The sequence below is a fragment of the Podarcis melisellensis genome (genome assembly GCF_964234715.1).
Source record: "Podarcis melisellensis genome assembly, chromosome: 2".
Classification (NCBI taxonomy): domain Eukaryota; kingdom Metazoa; phylum Chordata; class Lepidosauria; order Squamata; family Lacertidae; genus Podarcis; species Podarcis melisellensis.
In genome coordinates this window covers 100,226,227-100,247,198 of record NC_138529.1, presented here as the reverse complement: position 1 = coordinate 100,247,198, position 20,972 = coordinate 100,226,227, and the positions used below count along the sequence as shown (strand labels likewise).

The 20,972-nt window shown below is 43.2% G+C and overlaps 1 protein-coding gene across 4 annotated transcripts in view; it reads left to right on the top strand.

The window, feature by feature from the left end:
- The window catches only part of PTPRG (protein tyrosine phosphatase receptor type G), a 521,921-nt gene that overhangs the window by 415,813 nt on the left and 85,136 nt on the right, over positions 1-20,972 (top strand). For all 4 annotated transcript variants that reach the window (XM_081901339.1, XM_081901337.1, XM_081901336.1 and 1 more), the window contains exons 9-11: positions 14,600-14,784; positions 18,359-18,467; positions 19,960-20,009. In XM_081901339.1, the coding sequence (XP_081757465.1) occupies positions 14,600-14,784; positions 18,359-18,467; positions 19,960-20,009 (344 nt within the window). The remainder of the gene's footprint in view (positions 1-14,599; positions 14,785-18,358; positions 18,468-19,959; positions 20,010-20,972) is intronic.

Below are 20,972 nucleotides of genomic sequence, written 5' to 3'. Positions count from 1 at the left end.
GGCCACACTGCCTTTTTCTGGCTCCACACTTGTTTCCAGGCTGAAAGCAGCTCTATAGTGCTAGGGATGGTTACAGCCATAAAGAATTCAGAACAGGGCTGGGGACACATGGTACTCTAGATGTGACAGGATTCCAGTTCCCATCAGCCCCAGCAGCAGGGCCAGTGGTCCAGGAGAATAGGAACTGCAGTTGAGGAAGGCCTATGTCAGGAGGACCATAGGTTCTCCAATCCCTGGCGTAGACAGAGTCCACATACAGCTGCTGCAGTACTGACATAATGTTCTTTCTCCAGATGAGAAGTGTGTGACAACTGGGAACTTTTAAATCTGTGCTTTGCTGCCTCATATTGAGGCACCAAGAGCTGTAGGTCAGATGGTTCCTCAGGCTATGATACCTCCTCAGGCTCCAGAGTGACTCCACCCAGACTCTTCTGTGTCAGGCTTAGTCTTTGCCTGGGTAACAGTCAGCCTTGTTAGCATTGACTCTCGTATCTACAGTATAAGAGTTTCTCAATTACAGGTCTTCCTGTTTGCTTAGATTTTCCCTCAGATCCTTGTCCCAGAGGCTCAGGTCTGTTGTTTTCCAGCTCTCTAAATCTGTATAATGCCCATCATCAGAGAAGAGTGTGGTGTTGCTACTGAAGTGACCCATTTTCTCTTCTAACTTTAACGCACCAAAAAGCAACTGCTGTAGTGTCATAACTCTTCCCAACCTGGGAATTTGCTGTGATGGATAAGGAGCTATGGAGGCTGCTTTTTGCAGGAGATGCTAATTATATGCCGTTTATGGTTAAAATATGCTTGGGGTTAAAATATATTTGTGGTTAACATACGCTTGCCCAATACAGGAAGCCAATTTGCCAAGGGGTTGAGGTGAAGAAATCTTACCCCAGTTTTTACTACATGCTAAAATGCATGGTAGGGGAGAAAAATCCCACCATGTGTCCATTAATCCATTTGACAAAGCAGAGGCATGTTAGACATCTTAGACACTTGGTAAGCTCATCATCTGTACTTCATTGCTGAGCATGGATGTGAACTTGGGTCTCCACAGTGCTGATCATTTAAACCAAAACTACTGATTTGCATCATAAAGTGCCTGGTCAAAGGCTCTTGAAGTCTTGGACGAGGTGCAACACATTGATTCATATTCTCCATGCATAGAACATTAAGTAGCTGACTGATTCCATTCTGGGCAAAGGCGTCTCTGAGGTCTGATTCACACAAAATGTTTTTGCATGGTTTATGTCATTGACCCAACTGAATTACTACAGTGATACTGTGACATTTATAGTCGCAAGCACAGCACATGCAGCTTCCCATGTGATTTGTGTGGCTCAGCCTGAATTAGGAAATTTTCTGCAGCGCATATTCTGTTTATTTTATATTTATCTTATTTTATAGCTTTCTGTCCCAGCCTTCCTCCAAAATGGAGCACAGGGTATTTCCCCCCCCCCCCCAGTCTTCAGAAGAAAAAGGCTCCCAAAGCTTTTCCAAAGATTTCAAAGAGAGAATCCTAAAGTTGCTGTTCTCCCTGTCCAGTTGAAGGAGAGGCCCTGCAGTTGCATCATTCTCCCTGTCTTATATTAGAGCCTTATGGAATGGCTTCTGTAGATGATGGTGCTAGAAGGATCTTCAGTAGGTAGCAGTGCTAGGCAAAAGTGCCTTGATGAGCCCTTAGCAGTCAGAATAAACAATACTGGGCTGGGTAGATCAAAAGTCAGCATAAGGCAGATTCTTTGGTAATCTCAAACATATGCTGGAGATGTTTCACTAGTATGTCTAGCACAGGCTTCCTCAAACTTGGCCCTCCAGATGTTTTTGGCCTACAACTCCCATGATCCCTAGCTAGCAGAACCAGTGGTCAGGGATTATGGGAACTGTAATCTCAAAACATCTGGAGAGCTGAGTTTGAGGAAGCCTGGTCTAGTACAACATGACAAAGATCACCATGTCAAAATGATCTGTGAATTCAGGTCACCAAGACCAAATGGGAGCTAGGATTTGAGCCCAGGTCTCCAGGTGTCTTGGCGACAGCTGCTGGCATTTTGCTCCATCTTAGACTGAGCAGCTATTTGAGCTCTTCACCCCTATGCCTTGTGAATTATGCCAGCGCAGATTTCTGTCCTCCCCCTGCCCACCAGTAGTGAACTGGCAAAGCTGTTCTATGAAACCACACACTCTGGAATAGTTCTGTTTCCTGGGTGGCTTGGCGATTTCTCCCAGGGACACCCCTATTCCGTCCTTTAGTGGGGCACATGGGGTGATGATTGCTCATTTCAGGCCAGCTTGTCCTTGAGTGGCTGCTTGTGGTTAAGACACTGTCTGCAGTGACAAATGGGATGCAGTTCTCTCAGGCTTGGTTGGCGTGCTAAGTGGACAACAAGCTCTAGGTGCATTTTTGCAAACTTGGAAAAAAGAAATACGCTCTCCCAGTCTGAAATGAATTGTCATGCCTCCCTCTGAAGGTGACAGGGCTGGCTTGTATTTGTTGCTGAGAGACAGCGATGTGACTCTTCTGCAGCCTTTGCCTCAGCAAAGGTGAGGGAGGAAACGAAATGGCTGATCTGCTGCACATCCCGAGCTGCTGACATATAAATGAAATGACTTGAAGTCAAAATCCATGAGCAGAAGAAGCTCAGCTTGTTTATTCAACTCCTAACATCACTACATCCTTCTGTGGTGTCATCCATTCACAAAAGCACTGTAGACATAGATTTATTTATTTTTACTGGCAAACAAAAATAGAAGAGCTTTGGTCACACGCTGACTAACATCCTTGTTGATGGTGTCAGAGAAGAACAGCAAATGTATCAGGGTGCATTTGCACTGGCCCGTGTGTGTGTGTGTGTGTGTGTGTAGAAACTGCAGTTGCTGTTCCTGGGATTGAGCACCCCGTTCTCACAGTGGCCATCCGGATACCTGTGGGAAACTGGCAAGCAGGATCTGAGCACAAGAGCCCTGCCCACTCCTGTGGCTTCCAGCAACTGGTATTCAGAAGCATCGCTGCCTTCGACAGTGGGAGTGGTGCAAAGCCGTAACTTTTTTTTTCAAATTTCACCTAAGTCATGAACTCACTGCATGTCCTTAGGCCCTGGAGAGCTGTGACCAGTCAGAGCAGACCAGCTTTCCCCAAACTAGTCCGCTCCAGATATCATTGGACTACTGCAACTCCCGTGTCTGACTGGGGATGATGGGAGTTGTAGTCCAACAACATATGGAAAGCACTAGGTTGAGGAAGGTTGGAGCAGACAGTGCTGATCTCAATGGATCAATAGCCTACGAGGCAGCTTCCTATGTTTTGGATGTCTGCTTTTCTGAAGTATTTATTCATGTCTCTTGTGGAAGTACCCTTATCATTTGTGACCTGTACCAGATCCGGATTCTTATCTTCCTGCCCTTTTTCTGAACTCTTTCCAGTACTCCATCCTCCAGCCAAGATCCTTGCCTCCTTCCCAGCCTCCTAGTTCCCTTAGTCTTGGTCCAATTCCACCCTTATCTTTCCCCACAACTGAGTCGCCACTTTCTGTTCTCACATGTCTGGAGATAGGAATTCTGGTTTGGCGAGACAGTGTTTTCATTCAGACTTGGAATATTCAGGAATATCTTTCACAGCAGATGAAATGCAGACCCACCTGCTTACATTTTTGCCGGTAGAAGTGATTTTGTCACCGCTGTGCTACAATTAACAAAGAAAGCTTAGCCCCTTCCCAGAGATAGTATGTCAACAGATACAGGAATGGTGCTTAGCAGCCATTTCTGCTGCTTTGAATTGCTATGAGTTTGTATTGAATTTTATTACTCGTTGGATGAAATGATTTGTTTATTGCCTTATTTATATGCTGTTGTGGCTTTTATATGATTATAGTGATTATAATGTTGCTTTTTAATGTTGTTGTTGTTATTATTGTGAGACGGTTTGAGCTTAGCATTGTTGTTGGAAAAGTAGCAAACAAATATTCCAATCTGACCAATAAAAAAAAATATCAAGAAGGCTATGAAAGGGTCCTTAGCAGTTTGATCAGTTGGTTTTCCAGACTTTTATGGTTCTTACTGTGAGTCTACAGTAAGCCTTTTTTTATTTTCCAGAGCATGTTGTTTTATTTTCTGTCTCCCGTCACTGTAAATCAAGACTGACTCTTAAAATTGTCAACAAGGTGAAAACGTGACTTCTTTGCAGCATTTTAGATCTGAAAGTGATGTGCAAATCTGATCTGGCAGTCAGAATAACCTGAACTTGTATATGATTTATTGATCCTGGACTGACAAGTAGTAAATAAAGCCACACATCCCATATTAAGTAATGGAGAATGGCCACAACCCACTTTAGTGCCATAGACTTTTATTTTCTTTTTATGGCACTACTCCAGAGTAAGTGGGCTGTGGATTACAGATAGGCACTCTTGCTTTTCAACATTTATTAGTGTCTGTCAATGAAACCAGCATAATGTTGCTCATAATAATGCCAGCAAATCATCACTGAACTGTCAGAGGTGTGATTCAGCTCCAGGGCCAAGGTCTGGAGGTATTCCTGCTGTTGATCTAGATATCCCCAACAATGCATGCCCATCAGTGGGGAATCTAAATGCAAAACATAGGAGGTGCCCATAAACTGGCAGAAGCTAGGCGCCTCTAGGAATAAATGTCTGCAGAAGCAGCCCTTTCCTTCTGAAAATCAGAGAGTAATTTGCTCTGCACGTGAGGATTTGCTCTTTTGGAGGTGCTTTCAGGGAGCAGTGCCAGCTCCAGGTTTCCAGGACTTTAAAAGGGTACTTTTTCTTTTTTAAGGTCTTGCCTTTAGAAATATAAGCAGGGCCTACTTGTTCGATCTTCCCAGTCTCAAACGTTTTACAGCAAAAGGGACAATTTGGGGAGGATATAGACATGCAGTGAGGCATTCTTCTTGTACTGTCCTGACAATTTATGGTTATTTAAATCCATTTTGTAGCAAAGGGGATTAGGGTCACACTGTAAACTTTGGTTGAGGCTGAGCTGTATCTAATTTGTGTACTTTCTTTAAGGCCTTTGCTCAGCTGGAAGTGAGGTGTTGGAGGGTTTGACAGATAGACACTCAAATCCAAGCAAACTACTCCACCACAGCTGCATCTGGTCTGTGGAATCAAGTGGATACTTCAGTTTGAATTATTAGACTCCGAAGAATCTCAAACCCTTTGCACACACCAGTTAAGGTGCATCATGAATGTGTGATGGGGGGCAGCAAGATCGTGGCCCACCTGACCCCAGGGAGGGGGCACCTCACTTAATTGGATTCAATGTATGGTGTGGTGGTGATGCCCAAGGTAAAGGTAAAGGAACCCCTGGCCATTAGGTCCAGTCGTGGCCGACTCTGGGGTTGCGGCGCTCATCTCGCTTTACTGGCCGAGGGAGCCGGCGTACAGCTTCTGGGTCATGTGGCCAGCATGACTAAGCCGCTTCCGGCAAACCAGAGCAGCACACGGAAACGCCATTTACATTCCCACCTATTTATCTACTTCACTTTGACGTGCTTTCGAACTGCTGGGTGGGCAGGATCTGGGACTGAGTAACAGGAGCTCACCCCGTCTTGGGGATTCGAACCGCCGACCTTCTGATCAGCAACCCTTCGCTCTGTGGTTTAGACCACAGCGCCACCTGCGTCCCTGATGCCCTATGTAAACATACCTAATTGTGGTTGTTTCTTACTAAGCAAAATGAGACATAAGAAGTGCAGGTTATTGTGCCTTCACATGTTGGCATCTAAAGTGGAGAGGCAAACTAGACTCAGGGTGTCTTTAAAATAAATAGTATAAAAAAATCACACACATATGATTGAGAATTAGGAGTTCTTCATCCCCCTGTAGATCTTTTCCTTCAGTATCTGATTTAGGGTGATAAATTGTTGTTTATAGAAGTATATTTGTTATATCATGTCCAAAGCTTTGGGGCTCATTAACTGTGCTGTTGCAAGCTTCACAACACTTATCCGAGCGTCCCCCGAGGGGTCCTCTTGACATCAGAGTTCTCCGGCGCAGATGCCTGATTGCCTCCCCAAAGGTGCCAGATTGCCCTTCGCCAGAGCCTCGAATGGCGCTCTTGTCACCCGTGGGGATTTGCCTTCAAGTGCCACCTTTAATTGTGATCCTAGACTTAGTTAATGAACAGTTATAGTTTTACTACATTAGCACCTACCAAGTGGCGTGACTCTAAATCGGCATCTGTGATATTTTTCAAGTATTCCACACAAATTCTCTCTTCTCCCCCTCCAGTATTTACATCCTTGTCACATGCCTTCCTTTTCATAATGTACCTTGCATCGTGTTGGCACATCAGTAAGATTCTAATCACATCTTTCAGTGTGGTCCCTTTGGATTTTTCCATTATTATTATTTTAAGGTGGATTTCAGATTTCTGCTGCCTTGTCGTCTATTTTTCCTTCTCACCATTTCCTTCATTGGTACAGTTTCATTGACGTGTCAACCTGAGAACAGGGCCTGGTGTCGTCATTGTCTATATATAGTTTTTTGTTAATTGCATGACGGCTAAGTATCTTGTGTGATAATGCCCCCAGCTCTGCAAGTCTGTCTGTCCTTGTTCTCCTTCTAAATCACTTACCTCTGAAACTTGAGAGGTAAAAGGAAGCTACAATGCATGTGTACGAAATCTGTCAGCATTTCCTGTAAATACTACAGGTACTACAGAGGGGAATAGGTAGCCATTGGTGACTTTGTGATACCAACAACCACTCTTATTTTTAAAACATAGCAAATTCATGGTTAGCCCATTCTACAGAAAAAGTATGATACGTGTGTTAGTTATGGTTTGCGTGCTATGGCTTATTGAACCTACCAAGGTACAAAAATGACAATAATTCACTTTGAATGGTCAGTGACCCTCTTCTGTGGCACTTAATACCATTTTTGGACCTTCTTTTGAAAGAGACAATAATTAGCTTATTTTGGTACCAAAATAAGCCCAGTTGGTTGAAAAATAAGCAAAACAGAGGTTTTTTTCTAAACTCATGCAGAAATTGCATTCGCCTAAATTGCACAAAAACCAGAATTTTTAAAAAATTCTCCTGCGCCCAATTTTGGACCAAAAAATGTTTAAAAATTAATCTGAGGTTATCTCATAACCTCACATTAAAATATGAAGAAAATCTGAGTCATTAGAGCACGTGGCCCCAGGTGATTTGGCGTTGAATGAGCCCCCAGTAACTTAACAAGGAGGAAAGATGTTTTTCTATGCCTGGAAGATTTGTGTGAGAGTGTCAGGTGGGCTGACCACACCTACTTTTGGCCACACCCACCTCTGGCAGGCAACACACATCCCCGAGGCTTGGTGAAAGGTAAATATGGTCCTTAGGCCAAAAGAGGTTAGCCATCTCTGACTTACAATCATGAAGAATTGCCTTCCATTAAGGGAAGTTTACTCTGGTGGCCAGTCACTCTCTTCCCTAAGCTAGGGAGCCCAGTCTTGTGGCCACATGTCTATGCACATGCGTGGTTGGTGGGCATATTGCTTGTAATTTAATAATGAAGATTCCCTCCCCTTTTATATATACCTACCCACCCTCTAAAGGGACACGGGTGGCACTGTGGTGTAAACCACTGAGCCTCGGGCTTGCCGATCAGAAGGTCGGTGGTTCAAATCCCCGCGACTGGGTGAGCTCCTGTTGTTGGCAGTGAGAGATTTTACTTTCTTGGGTTCCATGATCACTGCAGATGGCGACAGCAGTCATGAAACTAAAAGACGCCTGCTTCTTGGGAGAAAAGCAATGACAAACCTAGACAGAGTCTTAAAAGGCAGAGACATCACCTTGCCGACAAAGAAGGCTGATCGCCAAAGAATTGATGCTTTTGAATTATGGTGCTGGAGGAGTCCCATGGACTGCAAGTTCAAACCTATCCATTCTGAAGGAAATCAGCCCTGAGTGCTCACAGGAAGGACAGATCCTGAAGCTGAGGCTCCAATACTTTGGCCACCTCATGAGAAGAGAAGACTCCTTGGAAAAGACCCTAATGTTAGGAAAGATTGAGGGCACAAGGAGAAGGGGACGACAGAGGACGAGATGGTTGGACAGTGTTCTCGAAGCTACCAACATGAGTCTGACCAAACTGCGGGAGGCAGTGGAAGACAGGAGTGCCTGGTGTGCTCTGGTCAATGGGGTCACGAAGAGTCGGACACGGCTAAACAACTAAACAACAACATAGCAGGGGTGGGGAACTTGTGGCCTTGCAGATGTTGTGGGCCTCCAACTCCCGTTAGAGCCAACCAGCATGAGAAATGCTCAGAGCTGTTGGGAATTTTATTCCAGCAACATTGCAGGTTAGTCACTGCTACTTTGTAGGCCTCAGAGTATATAGACATAGACATGAATAAAAGGAATCTGAAAGTCTCTGGAAGAATGTCTTCATTCAGTTTGCATACTCTTGTTTTATAGTGTGTCATATACAGTGTGTTATAGCAGGTTGAGAAGGTCTGGATGTGACCCTTGCACAAAATATGAGCAAGATATTTCCCGTAGTTATGGGAGCTACAAGAGGGAGAAGACCACCTGAGGTTCTTTTAAGCAGAACGTTTGTTTCAACAGTAGACACAATCTGTCATAGAGAACAAAACAGTGACAGATCCCAGTTTTTTAAAAAGGAAGAATTTGGATGGATTTCAAGAGAACCAAGAGAAAATCTTGAAGGGGGAAAAAGCAAACAGAAATGAAACTTGTGGACTGGCTTAGTGCATGTGCTATAAAAGCACGTGCATTTTTAAATGGCCTCTTTTAGCAACACCCTTTTGTTCCTCTTGCTCGAATTTCCTAATCCCCAAATGCAATCCAAATGTGTAAGTGCATTCAGTCACAATGTTGTTTTTTGTTTCCTATAGTTCGCCCGTTCCTAACCCCTCAGAGTAACTTACTGCTGTAGTAACTGTACTATCACCGTAGTAAAATAATTTACTGTTGCTGTTTTTGTTATTGCTATTGCTGATGTTGTGGTTGTTGTTGGTGATAATGATAATGATGATGAGGTATCACCAAAGGGTGCAATCCCAGAACCTGTTAGGTCAGGGGTCAGCAAACTTTTTCAGCAGGGGGCCGGTCCACTGTCCCTCAGACCTTGTGGAGGGCCGGACTATTTTTTTTGGGGGGGGGGAATGAACGAATTCCTATGCCCCACAAATAACCCAGAGATGCATTTTAAATAAAAGGGCACATTCTACTCATGTAAAAACATGCCGATTCCCAGACTATCCGTGGGCCGGATTTAGAAGGCAATTGGTCCGGATCCGGCCCCTGGGCCTTAGTTTGCCTACCCGTGTGTTAGGTCAATGTTAACGTTAGTGGAATTGATGTCCTTTACCTGTTGTTCTTGGGTTTGTTTGTTTTTTCATTTTGTTGATGATGCACGGAGGTGTAAATGGAGACAAGAACCTAATGGCATATCAGCCCCCTGCCCCGCCATTCTGGGATCTGCTGCTCAAATTGTCTTCGTAAGCTGGCTTTGTGCTATGTAACAGCAGAGAAAAAATGCCCATAAACTAGGTTTCCCCCATTCTCCAATCCCTACCCTCCATAAGCAGCCTCAACTCACATTGTCTTTCTTTCCCATATCTGCAATGGAGAGATAGACTTCAGAGCAAGATCTTAACTGAGTGGTCGGGCTTCTGCCTTGCTCTTAGAAGCTCCTGGGTTCAGTATTCTGCATCTCCAAGTAGGACTGAGAGAGATTCCTGCCCCAAATCCTGGAGAGCCCCTGTCAACCAGTTTAGACAGTACTGAGCTAGATGGATGGACCAGTGTTCTGACTCAATGTAAAGTGACTTCCTATTTTCCTAAACTCAGTTGCATGTTGTCTTACAGAAGTTAAGCGTTGGCTGTAGTCTTCCTGTTCAGAGGGGAAAGGCAACATGGGCACAAGAGGGTTTCAGGGCTTTGTGTTTAGCCTCACCCCTGAGATCACATTAACTACCTCTGACCCACCTACAGTTAGTGGGAAGAGCCTTTGGTATTCATGGAGGCTCCCTGTGTGATGGTGAAGATCTGGGCTTTCAGTTGCAGAGGGAGTTTCCATGGATATGCAATGCTCCCTGCTAAAGAAGTCCCCTCCCCTCATAACAAGAGCTGGGAGAATCTTTTGACCTTGGGATGTGCATGAAATGCTCAGCTCTACGGCATATCTGTTGCCTCTTCCGTCCAGAATGATACGAACATTGGGCTTCCCTCAGAAAGGAGAAGTAGGACAGAAACAATAAATGGAGTGAATAAAATCTGGGCAATGCTGTTCCTCCCATTAGCTCCTTCCCCCTTGCTTGCTTTCTGCGGGAGAAATTTGGTGGAATTGGCATCATAAAACCCACATAAAAATGGGTGGGTAGCAAAGCTTTCTCCCCTTTTGATCATAGAATAATGAACGAAGCGGGAACGGTGACACAGAAAGATGCAGATTCTATAGACTGCCAAATTGCTGTGAACTTTGTGTTTCTTTCTTTCTTTCTTTCTTTCTTTCTTTCTTTCTTTCTTTCTTTCTTTCTTTCTGGGGTTAGCTGCATTATTACCTACTTTATTATGTAGCACCTTAATTAAATCATGGGCTGGAATGATCAGATCAAGTGTTTTTGGTTCTATTGTGTCTTCAGCAGCTTTTACCTATATTCATTAAGCAAATGCCTCGTTTTATAAACAGGGAGGAAAATTATTTTTGCTCACTCGTCAACTGAAGTATTCTAGTTAGCGCTTATCATGGTATGCGGTTCCCCTGTGCCTTAGAATAATTGGGGGCTGGGGGTGCAGGTGGTGGGGAAGGGAGGGGGCTGAATAAATCAGCTAGTTAGTGAAGATTTCTCACTGTGAAATAGCTTCACTGTGAAGTTCATAGTCCTTTTAGCAAGACAAGAAGCTGAATCAGGGTGGCCAGATGCCTCCTTCCATCTTTGGAGGCATCTCCTGCTAACAGCCCCAGAATGCCATGCTGCAGTATTCCACACTAACCTAGCACTGGGCATGCTCCCATGGCAGGATGCATTACTCCATGTCACCAGGATCATACCGCCCAGGTTTCAACAACATGGCCTGTGCAAGAACTGCCTGCAGATTCCTTCAAGGGCCGCCTTTTCCCATGAAGCCTTTGATACACAAATCTTCTTTCCCCCATGTTTGTCCCTGCCCCACTTTCCCTCCCCTTGTCTGTTGTCTCTCCCCTGTGTCTGCTTCTAGATAACAAGCCACTTGGGGCAGAGACCGGTCCTCTCATTCTTTGTAAGGTGTGTGGGAGGGATCAAGGTGGTCCGATATTAAATCAGAAATTAAATTCAAATGGGACCCTGACTTTTCTGAAAACTTCTGGTTCATGAATACGAGAGGATTGTAAACAAACTTGAACCTCATTATTCAGGATACAGCTTGTCTGTATTCAGCCGTAAACCTGCATCTCTCTACCACTCCACAGATTAGCTTTCAGCTCAGTTCAGCTTGGCTCCTCCTTTCACAGCAAAACTTTAGGCTGACTACAAAAGCAGGCTTTTGCAGTGGATGGGTGGGGCTCCTGATCATAGCCAGGGTGGGGCAGAGGAGCATTGTGATTGGCCCAGCCTCATCCAGGGTTCTTGTACATGGGTGGTGCTGTAGAAATGAATCAAATGTACAGAGCAGGGGGCGAAATCCCTTTAGTGCTGGTAGCCTGTCCTAAGGCAAAATGTCTGACTGTGATGCAAGATGCTTCCGCTAGACCTTCTTCAGATTTAGTGCAATAATAGTTACACTTCTGAAAGTTAAATTAATTAAAAAGAATGATGCAGTTATAGGAGAGGTGTTATTTTTGTTGCACAGGTGTTGATGAAATTTTCATTGTGAATAATTGATGTGGCTATTTAATATGAAAGAATATATTTGGGGAAAATAGCAGTTGCCATTTATAGGTGTCTGTGTGGGCTTGTTGCAGACCTCTCGTTAAAAATCTTTGGCATTCCAGATTAGCTTAACTGTGGACTTAGGAAGCAAGTGGAGACATAGCTGACAGTTACCTATGGAATAAGGGATCAAAAGCAAGCATGTGGGAGAAATTGGTTTGGTCCCCATTTTTCAGCAAACAGGTCTAATTTGCAGTGTTTTGACTAAAACATTTTCAAAAATGCAGGCATCAAGTAGGACTGCAAACCTCTACAAATTTGCAAAGCAGTTTCAGTTCAAAACTGTGTGTACAAAATGTGTCGTTTTTTGGGGGGTGTCCAACTACGTATTTAGAGTAAAATGCATGCAATAATGCTTGTTTTAGGGGAAATTCATACAGTATGAATGTGATTTATGTGGGTGTGTTTAATCTGCAGAATTGGGATAGAATGGACACCTTGATTGAAAATATGTGAAACTGACACAGAATGGAAATACAGTGGTACCTCGGGTTAAGAACTTAATTTGTTCTGGAGGTCCATTCTTAACCTGAAACTGTTCTTAACCTGAGGTACTACTTTAGCTAATGGGCCTGCCGCCGCACCGTCAGCGTATGATTTCTGTTCTCATCCTGAAGCAAAGTTCTTAACCTGAGGTACTAGTTCCAGGTTAGCGGAGTCTGTAACCTGAAGCGTCTGTAACCTGAAGCGTCTGTAACCCGAGGTACCACTGCAGTCGAACCCTAATGGCATGCAGAGATAATGTGCACCCATGATTTAGGAATGGACCACAAAATCGTGAACATCTACCCTCTCTCATTCACAAATTCCCTCAAGCTTCCTGTATCATAGATCAGCATGGCAGGTAACACTGCCTGGTTAAAAGACTTCAGTTCAGGACTCTGCTGGGCATTTCCATGCCCTTCTCACAACCCATAAACTGCAGTTATGCATTACATCTGCCCCAGCCCATGAGGTAGCATCATTACAGTGTTTCACCATGACCTCTGAATGCAATATAGGCGATAGGAATATGCAGCTTAATTGAAAAGGCTTTGGCAAGGATCACTGGGAAGTGTATTGAATGTGTGAAAGGCACTCTGCGTATGCGGCAGGATGGTGAGTGAAACCTTGAACTCCCACTGTCAGCAAATACACCCCATTATCTGGCATTCTCTGGGACTCTGAGGTTAAAATTTGGCAAGAACGTTTGCGGACCTGTCCTGATGTTATGTTCATGAATCACGGTTTCCTAAGCTTAAAAATAACTCTCTTTATTGCAGGAAAAGCACAGCATTTTATCAATAGCCTATTAGTGCCACCTAGTGTTCTCCATTTCCTTTACACTGTTGCTGCTGCTTAAGAAAAAAATTGATTCAGCCATTATAAATCGGCAGACTTCTTATTTCACACAAAAGGCATGCACTAATTTGCTGTCCAGCTGGAGCACGGATAGGTTTGCCCTCAGGTTTCCTTATTTCATCATAATCACTGTCTCTAGTTCCTTCCTCACTCGCAGAAATCATTTGCTATTGCTGTGCAGGCTTTCAGCACTTGTAAGCAGCATAGCTCTGCATAAAGTCCTGTATTATCGTTTATCAATGCTTTCATTTGTTAAGGTATTTATTTGTGCACAGGGGATCCAGACACATCGCTGTGCTAGTGCCATGCTGTTTCAAGAACGCTGAACTGTTTACTCTCTACTAACCTTAAGCATAGCTGGCCATCCAAAGCAGGGATGACTCACCCACCCCGCCCCGCCCCGCCCAGTCTGGGGACATGATCCAGCCTCCCCACAAGCAAATCTTTGCTCACCTCCTAAGACCTCACCGATTTTGCCAGTGGCAGCAAAAAGAAAAGCTCAAGTAAACATTACCTGATGCAAATGCAAATTGCACCCTCCCCAGTCATCAGAGCGATCTTTTGATGAGCAGGAAAGGGTTGATAACTTCTTTCCTTGGCTGAGCTACACAGATAGGCGGAGAAGAGAGGGCAGCTGTGTGTCTCATGCATGTGTGTGGTATCTGCAGGCGAGAGAGAATGGGCTGGCTGGCCAAACCCATTTTTAGTTGCACTCACCAATGCTATACAGTCCATGGGAGATTAGCCAAGGGTGAATGTGGACCCTGGGCCATAAAAAAAAATATAGACTAGTCCCTTCTGCTCCAGACAGACACTCTTAAAAGTAAGATGCCAGGGATGAGCAAGAGGAGTTAAAAATAATAATGAGTCTCTTGGTTTTTCTCAGGAACCACAACACAGAAGACGTGTGTGCAGTTCCGGTTCAATTATTTGGCATTTGCACTGAAAACATGTAGAAAGGGTTTGCTGTTGCAGGCTTTCAGTAATTGGTGTGTATAAACTCCCCAAAGCAATGAACCATACAGGCTCTCTTCTCTGTCTTGTATTTTCTCCTGGTGAGCTAATTTTAGAAGCCTTGGCCCTGACAGGTGCAGTTCGTACGTTACAAGCCTCCCTGAATCCCCAGCGTCAGTGATGCTTTCCTGTCCCTTGTTGTGGGACCAAGATGTGGACTCACTGTCATGGTTTGAAAAGTCCCTAGAGAAGGAGGGAGGTAGAAAAGAAAGCAAGAGAGGTTGCAGCAATAACTGCTTATAGTGGTAGTGAAGTGTTTTCCACTCAAGATTAGATCGGGCTTCTAAATTAATGCTTAGGACACTTTTATTTCTCCCGACGCTTTAGAGGCATGGCATATTTATTTGTCCCCCTTTTTGCTTAGTTTGCAGTACTCCGCCTGTCAACATGAAAGTGCAGCCAGTGAACAGAACCGCCTTGCTGGTGACGTGGAATCAACCGGAGATGATCTACCACCCTCCCATTATGAACTATATGATTTCCTACAGCTGGGCTAAAAATGAAGATGAAAAGGAAAAAACCTTCACCAAGGACAGCGACAAGGACCTGGTAAAAACCACAGCATCGGAAGTTGCCATTAGCGTTAAGATAGCCTTACTGTGTGTTTCCTCAGTAGACGGCTGGGAGATGAATTTCTTGGGTCTTAAGCTGAATAGATGCTTTCTGCCTAACTCCTTTTAACACACATACAGTGTTTGTTGGTATCTGTGCACTGTTCCACAACTTCAAAACATCTGAATCTGATTCTTGGTTTGTATAGGTATAGGAGGAATGGCCAAACACCTTCGTCTTCTTGTATTGCACTTATACCTCTATGGGGAACGACCGTACGGTCAGGGATAGAGCATCTGCTTTGCATTCAGAAGGTCCCAAGTTCAACCCTGCCATCTCCAGGACCAGAAGAGAACCCTGCCAGAAACCCTGGAGAGCCACTGCCAGTCAGTGTAGACAATACTAAATGGAGCAGTGAACTGATGCATTATGAAGCAGCTTCCTAACCCTTCAGCTTGGAAACAAGTTAAGCTTGATGATGGAAGGAACTTGCTTCCCTGCATGTTGCTTCATACTAAGGGATCTGTGACCCTCTGGATGTTGCTGGACTCAAACTCCCACCATCCCTGACCATTGGCTGTGCTGGCTGAGGGTGATGAGAGTTGGGAGTCCAACAACATCTGAATGCCCATAGGTTCTCCATCCCGCTTTATGGCAGAAGTTGCAAATCCCTCTAATGGTCCTTATTGTGAATAGGAGATGAGCTATATTCTAAGGTTGTTCATGTTAGCACATCCATCGCTCATTCGCAGGATTTGGCCTTTGGAGCCGGCTATACATGTAGTATATGTACCTTTGTAATGGGTGGCTTAAATTTGAGAAGAGACATAAGCCCAAATCGGGGCACTTTATATGGATTGGAATATTGGTCTAGCACTTAAGGTGGGATCTACTTGGCATTCAACTTGCTGCCCAAGCAGAGGCAAGCGATAACTGTACAAGCCTTTAAAATTCCATGTGTCTAGAATGAAAGTGACATATTCCATTTTGAAAGGGCTCAGTTTATTGTTAATCAAAGCAAGCTTCTGGAATAATGAAATCAGTAATTGTATATGCACATAAAAATGCAGCCGCAATGAGTGAAATTTCTAATGACAGTTATCTTTTCTCCTCCTTTGCAACTACACACTCTTTGGGTACCATTCAATCAGTTTATAGAATAATACATGTCTTATTCTCCCTTAGATTGAGGTTCTTTTACTTAATTTCCATTTATATTTTCAATTTCCCCCCACTAGAAGTTGTTATCTGGGTCACGTTAGGGAGTGATGTGCTTCATGAAATCAGAAAGCAATCTTCTGAAAGGTGCCCAAGGTTAGGGCTGTATTATAATCTCAAACTTGTCATCATTTCGCACTCTTAAGGGAGATTATTCCCCCACCCTCCTGCCCCCATTTCTAATTAGTAAAAAGAACAGAGTGCATTAATCAGCAAAGAATATCTACTTACAAACATAGGGTGTAGTCCCCCAGGAATGGCTGTTGCACAATTTCCATTCATTTTCATTGCTTTAGAATTGATTGCTTAGCTATTACAGATGCTATAATAATTGGCACTTTAGAATCGTGATTTCTAGCCAGCATCAATCTGTGGCCAAGAGGATAGCTGCCTAACTGGACAGGGGAGGGGGGTGGTTTTGTTTTTTTACCCCCTGCGCTTCTCAGCTGCTTCTCCATGTGTATTTTCCTCCCTGTGCCTTCTCAGTCTTGTTCTTCTAGAACTATTTGGTGGGCTGGAGAGGGGGGCGGAGAGAATGATTTACATGGGGAGAAAGGCACACACACACTCTCTCTCCACCAGCTTACCCTATGAAAATGTCTGCCCAAACAATCCACATCACAATTGCATGGGAGATGGATAAGTGGTTTGTTTTTGAAACTTTTTGGGCGGCAAGAAGTAATGGAGCCTTGAAAAGGAAAGGATTTATTTTATGCCTGCCCATCTGCAGGAGCAAATAGGTCCCGTCCCCCCACCCTTGGGTCTTTGGGGCAGATTAGAAAATGGTAGAATATTCAACCATGAGTAAAATACCAGTGATAAAAGAGTGCCTAACCAGGAGTCTTCCTGTAGATGAAGAAAATGAGGAACTTAGCAGGCAGGGAATTTCAGGGGGAAGTGGGGGGGGGGAGGCTTCAGCTCTTGTGTTCTGAGGGCCTTCTGACCTTCCAAAGCGACCTGACATGATGTGTGAACCAAGGATCCAGTGAAAAAGTCCTCACTTTTTTTTAAACTAGCTTAAACACTAGTTTTAGGGAATATACTAGTTTTCGCATGGTCCGTCTCCAGGTAAACCTCTGATGAGTGCATGACTCAAAGAAAGCCTTCTGATTTCTTGACAAAAAGAAATTCTGCAAGAGCAACTAGAATAATCTTTCCATTGTTGCCTAGCGAAAGCAAACTTTTGATTACACAGACAAGGATTTCATGTGGTTAACAGACACCCAGCACACGTCAGCTTTTTCTGATGAGGCCTGTCCTGGCTTTTGAGTCACGTTGAGGCTAGCCAAGTCAGAAGGTCACACAGACCTTTAGTAGCTGATACATTATGACAATACGGCAAAGGGACGGAAATCTGGAGCCTCCATACTTTGAAAATTCTGTTTACCAGCTTGCTTTTATCGTTTTATTTTTGGAAAATTTGTAAATCATTTGCTGTATTTGACTGAAAGCCATTACAAATCCAGTTACAAAACTCTGGTATCTCTTCAGATCGTATAAATATTTGTAAATGTTTTTTGGTCCCCTTAGGGCAGGGATGGGCTAGGGAACCTGTGGTCTTCAACATGTTTGTTAGACTCTAGCTCCCATTATCTGTGACAAGTAGCTGTGGTGGCCTGGGGCTGATGGGAAGTGGAATCCAACAGCATTTGAAGGGCTACATCCAGCTCTTCAAGCCTCTCTTTCTGACCTTCAGGAATCTCTGCAAGGCCAGACCTCGTCCCCACCCACATCCCCTATTGGAGCTGCTTTGAATGTTTTTGCCTGGCTGGAATATGTCCTTGAATTTGACAGTGTGGGAAGGTTGTCCAGAAGGAAATAATGACCCCTGGGCTTAAAAGGGTTCCCCACCTTAGAATAGAATGATTGAACTTGGTGCATTGTGCATTCTTTCCAGTGACCTAGAAATTTGTATTCTGGGCTTGAGTCACACTCCCCTGTGGCATCTCTGCTTCACAAAGGCAACTGCTAAATGGTAGCTGATCTTTGCCACTGCCTCTTCCTGTGCAGACAGATGCTCCTCTAACACTCTGAAGTCAGGCATGGCTGGGTTATATGATTTCACAGATCCCCTCACTGCTAGTTTCATCTGGTGCCCACTGCTTATTGTAAACACAGGCTGGTGTTTGCTTCTGCCCCCACAATTGCATAAATCCTGCAGAATTTGTATGTTCCTCTGTGCCTTTTGGCATTTCTCCTCAACGCAGATCCTGCTCCAGGGGGTGGGTTTCTCTCTGATAAGCTTGCCCCTCGTGTAAACTCTCTTCTAAGTTTTCTGTTTGTTTTACAGACTGATCGTTCAGAATCCAGTTGGGAGGGATAAAACTGAATAATATCTATTTTTTTTAAACAGAAAGCCATCATTAGCCATGTCTCACCTGACATCCTTTATCTGTTCAGAGTTCAAGCAGTGTGCCGAAATGACATGCGCAGTGATTTTAGCCAGACAATGCTCTTTAAAGGTAAAAACCATGCAATTATCCTGTTCTCTTGTAATGTTCCCTTGGCCAGGGAAAAGTGCGTAGAGTTTAAAGTCGGGGGGAGGGGCGGTCAAGCTGGCATGGTATTTAGGAACAGTGCTTTTATAAAATCGCATAAAGTGGAAACGCAATTGAAAGAGAAAACTTTGCTGACATGATTCACAGTATGACAAACCACTGAGTTCATTTCCATCATCCCAAATTGGGAGAGAGAACTGACCCTTGGCCAGTGCTATTGTTGCAGATCCAGCATGCTTCAGATGCTATTTGAATCCCGAGAAAAATAATGGAGTGGGCTAAAAAGTACTTTAAAAAGTTCTTTAAATGTTCTAAAAAAAACTCTGGAAGAGCAAATTTTGCAAAATTGTTACTCCTCTTCCTATGGCTAATGCTTGCTGTCATATACCAACCCCAACTATACCAGCTATGTATTGTTATGGGTTTGACATTGCAAATGGGGCTGTGATGTTGAAAAACGTTTAAGTGTTTTTCTTGCAGAGCAAAAGAAAAAAAAAAGACCACTGGCATTCACAACAGTGGTCTTGTTCTTATGACCCCGTACTCAGGTTTAGTGATGTGTTCTCACATCTCCTGTGTTTGAAATGTGTTACAATCCCCTTTAAAAGAAAAAAGAAAAAGCTGGTAGCTATCAGAGAGTATATGCCTCTTTGTATTCAAGCAGATCAAGTCATGGGGAGAGCTTAAATATTTTAAAATCATATGCACCTCTCAGGAAGGAGAGTTTGATCCTCAAAAATGTCTGCCTGTCTGAAGCTGCAGACACAGAAACACAGCTGGGTATTCAGCCACTCCTATGATATAATCCTGACAATGTTTCTACTGACACAGATGCAGATCCAAACTGAGGCAATTGTTTCAGCAGTAATAATTGAACTTTTAATTCCATAAACAGAAGCTTGCCTCCCTCGCACAAGGCCGGACTGGGCCCTCAACAGCCATTTTATATTTACACAAGGCATACTATCATTTGTGGTGGCATCTCCACACATGCCCAGTTACAAGTGTTGACCCCTGACTGCCTAAAGACTGAGGTAGCAGAACTGGGGGGTGGGGAAAGGATAAGAGATAGTTTGACAGGAAAAGCAGGAAAAGTATAACAATAGGAAATTCATTTCATAATCTTGTAGTATGCATTACTGGCTTGTGGGAATGCAGAGCAAAGGTAGGGGACAGTATTTAGAAGTCTCAATTCTCATTCCAAGGAATAAGCTTGTTTATAGTTCCCCTCTGCCTCAATACAAGCTATTGGGGGGGGGGGGAATTGATTGGAAAACAGCCATTTCTTTATCTTTGAATCCAGACTATTGGAGCCTTTTAATTTTTTTTTTTTACTGTAACTCACCCTGGGATCGTTAGGCTAGAAACTGAAATGATAAAAACATAAAATTATAGTGTTTAATGTTGTTTGAAGCTTAATTCACTTAAAGATTATTATTACTGTTTCCTTCCCCAGCTAATACTACTCGAATTTTTGAAGGGACCAGGATAGTGAAAACAGGAGTGGTAAGTGACATGAGTCATTGAATTGAATAGAAAAGCATTTTTTTAAAAAAATACTTCAATGTTCTCTCCAGCAGGTGGCAGCGTTATATAGTAAATGTCCTGATTTAAGTCCTAATTTAAGTCCTGATATACCCGTAAACGTCCTGATTAAAATTCAAAGAATCAAATGATTTTGATAAAGAGTTCTTTTTTTGTCTTTCATCATTGAATATTAATATTAATTATGGTCAATATTAATTATGATCCTAGGACTATGCTGATATGTTTGAATGTGTTAAATTAAGGCAAGTGTAAAATTAAGGCAAGTTAGTGAAACTGGATTTTGAAAATAAATAAATTGGGAAGGTGTTTTTACACTGAATAATATACCAAAGAGCATTGTAATTAATTGAGGGGAACCTGCTGATGTGAATCAAAAGAGTGAGAACATAGTATCACCATTTTATTTTTGGTTTTGTTTAGTCCTGTTTGGAACTGGCTTTTGATAGCAGCCGCACAATCAGCAGTAAAAAGTAAAAAATTCTAAACATCAGTGATATGTGCTAGAATGATGTTAAAAATTCCTTCTATTGCAAGCATAAGATTAATGAAAACTGGGTGAAGCTTTATAATAGGATGAAACTATCAGGGAAGTAAAACTTGTAGGTCTAATCAAACTAATTATTATTTAAATTAATATATTTTTTAAAAAATCTACGGACCTCATACCTTTTCCTTTTCTGCTTGATTGATCTGTTAGACTGTATTCCATTATTTAAAACTGAGGAGTGGGTCATATCCTTATTTTCTTTAAAAGAAGTAGGTAAGGATGTGCCACCAGCTAAACATAATAACATTTTACTATGGGCTAAACATAATGAAAATTACATCCAAACAAAATTATAATGGAGCAGTAATATATAGCAAATGCACTACACGGCCCTGTGTTTTACTTATTATTTTATATTGGTTGGAGCTGAGTAA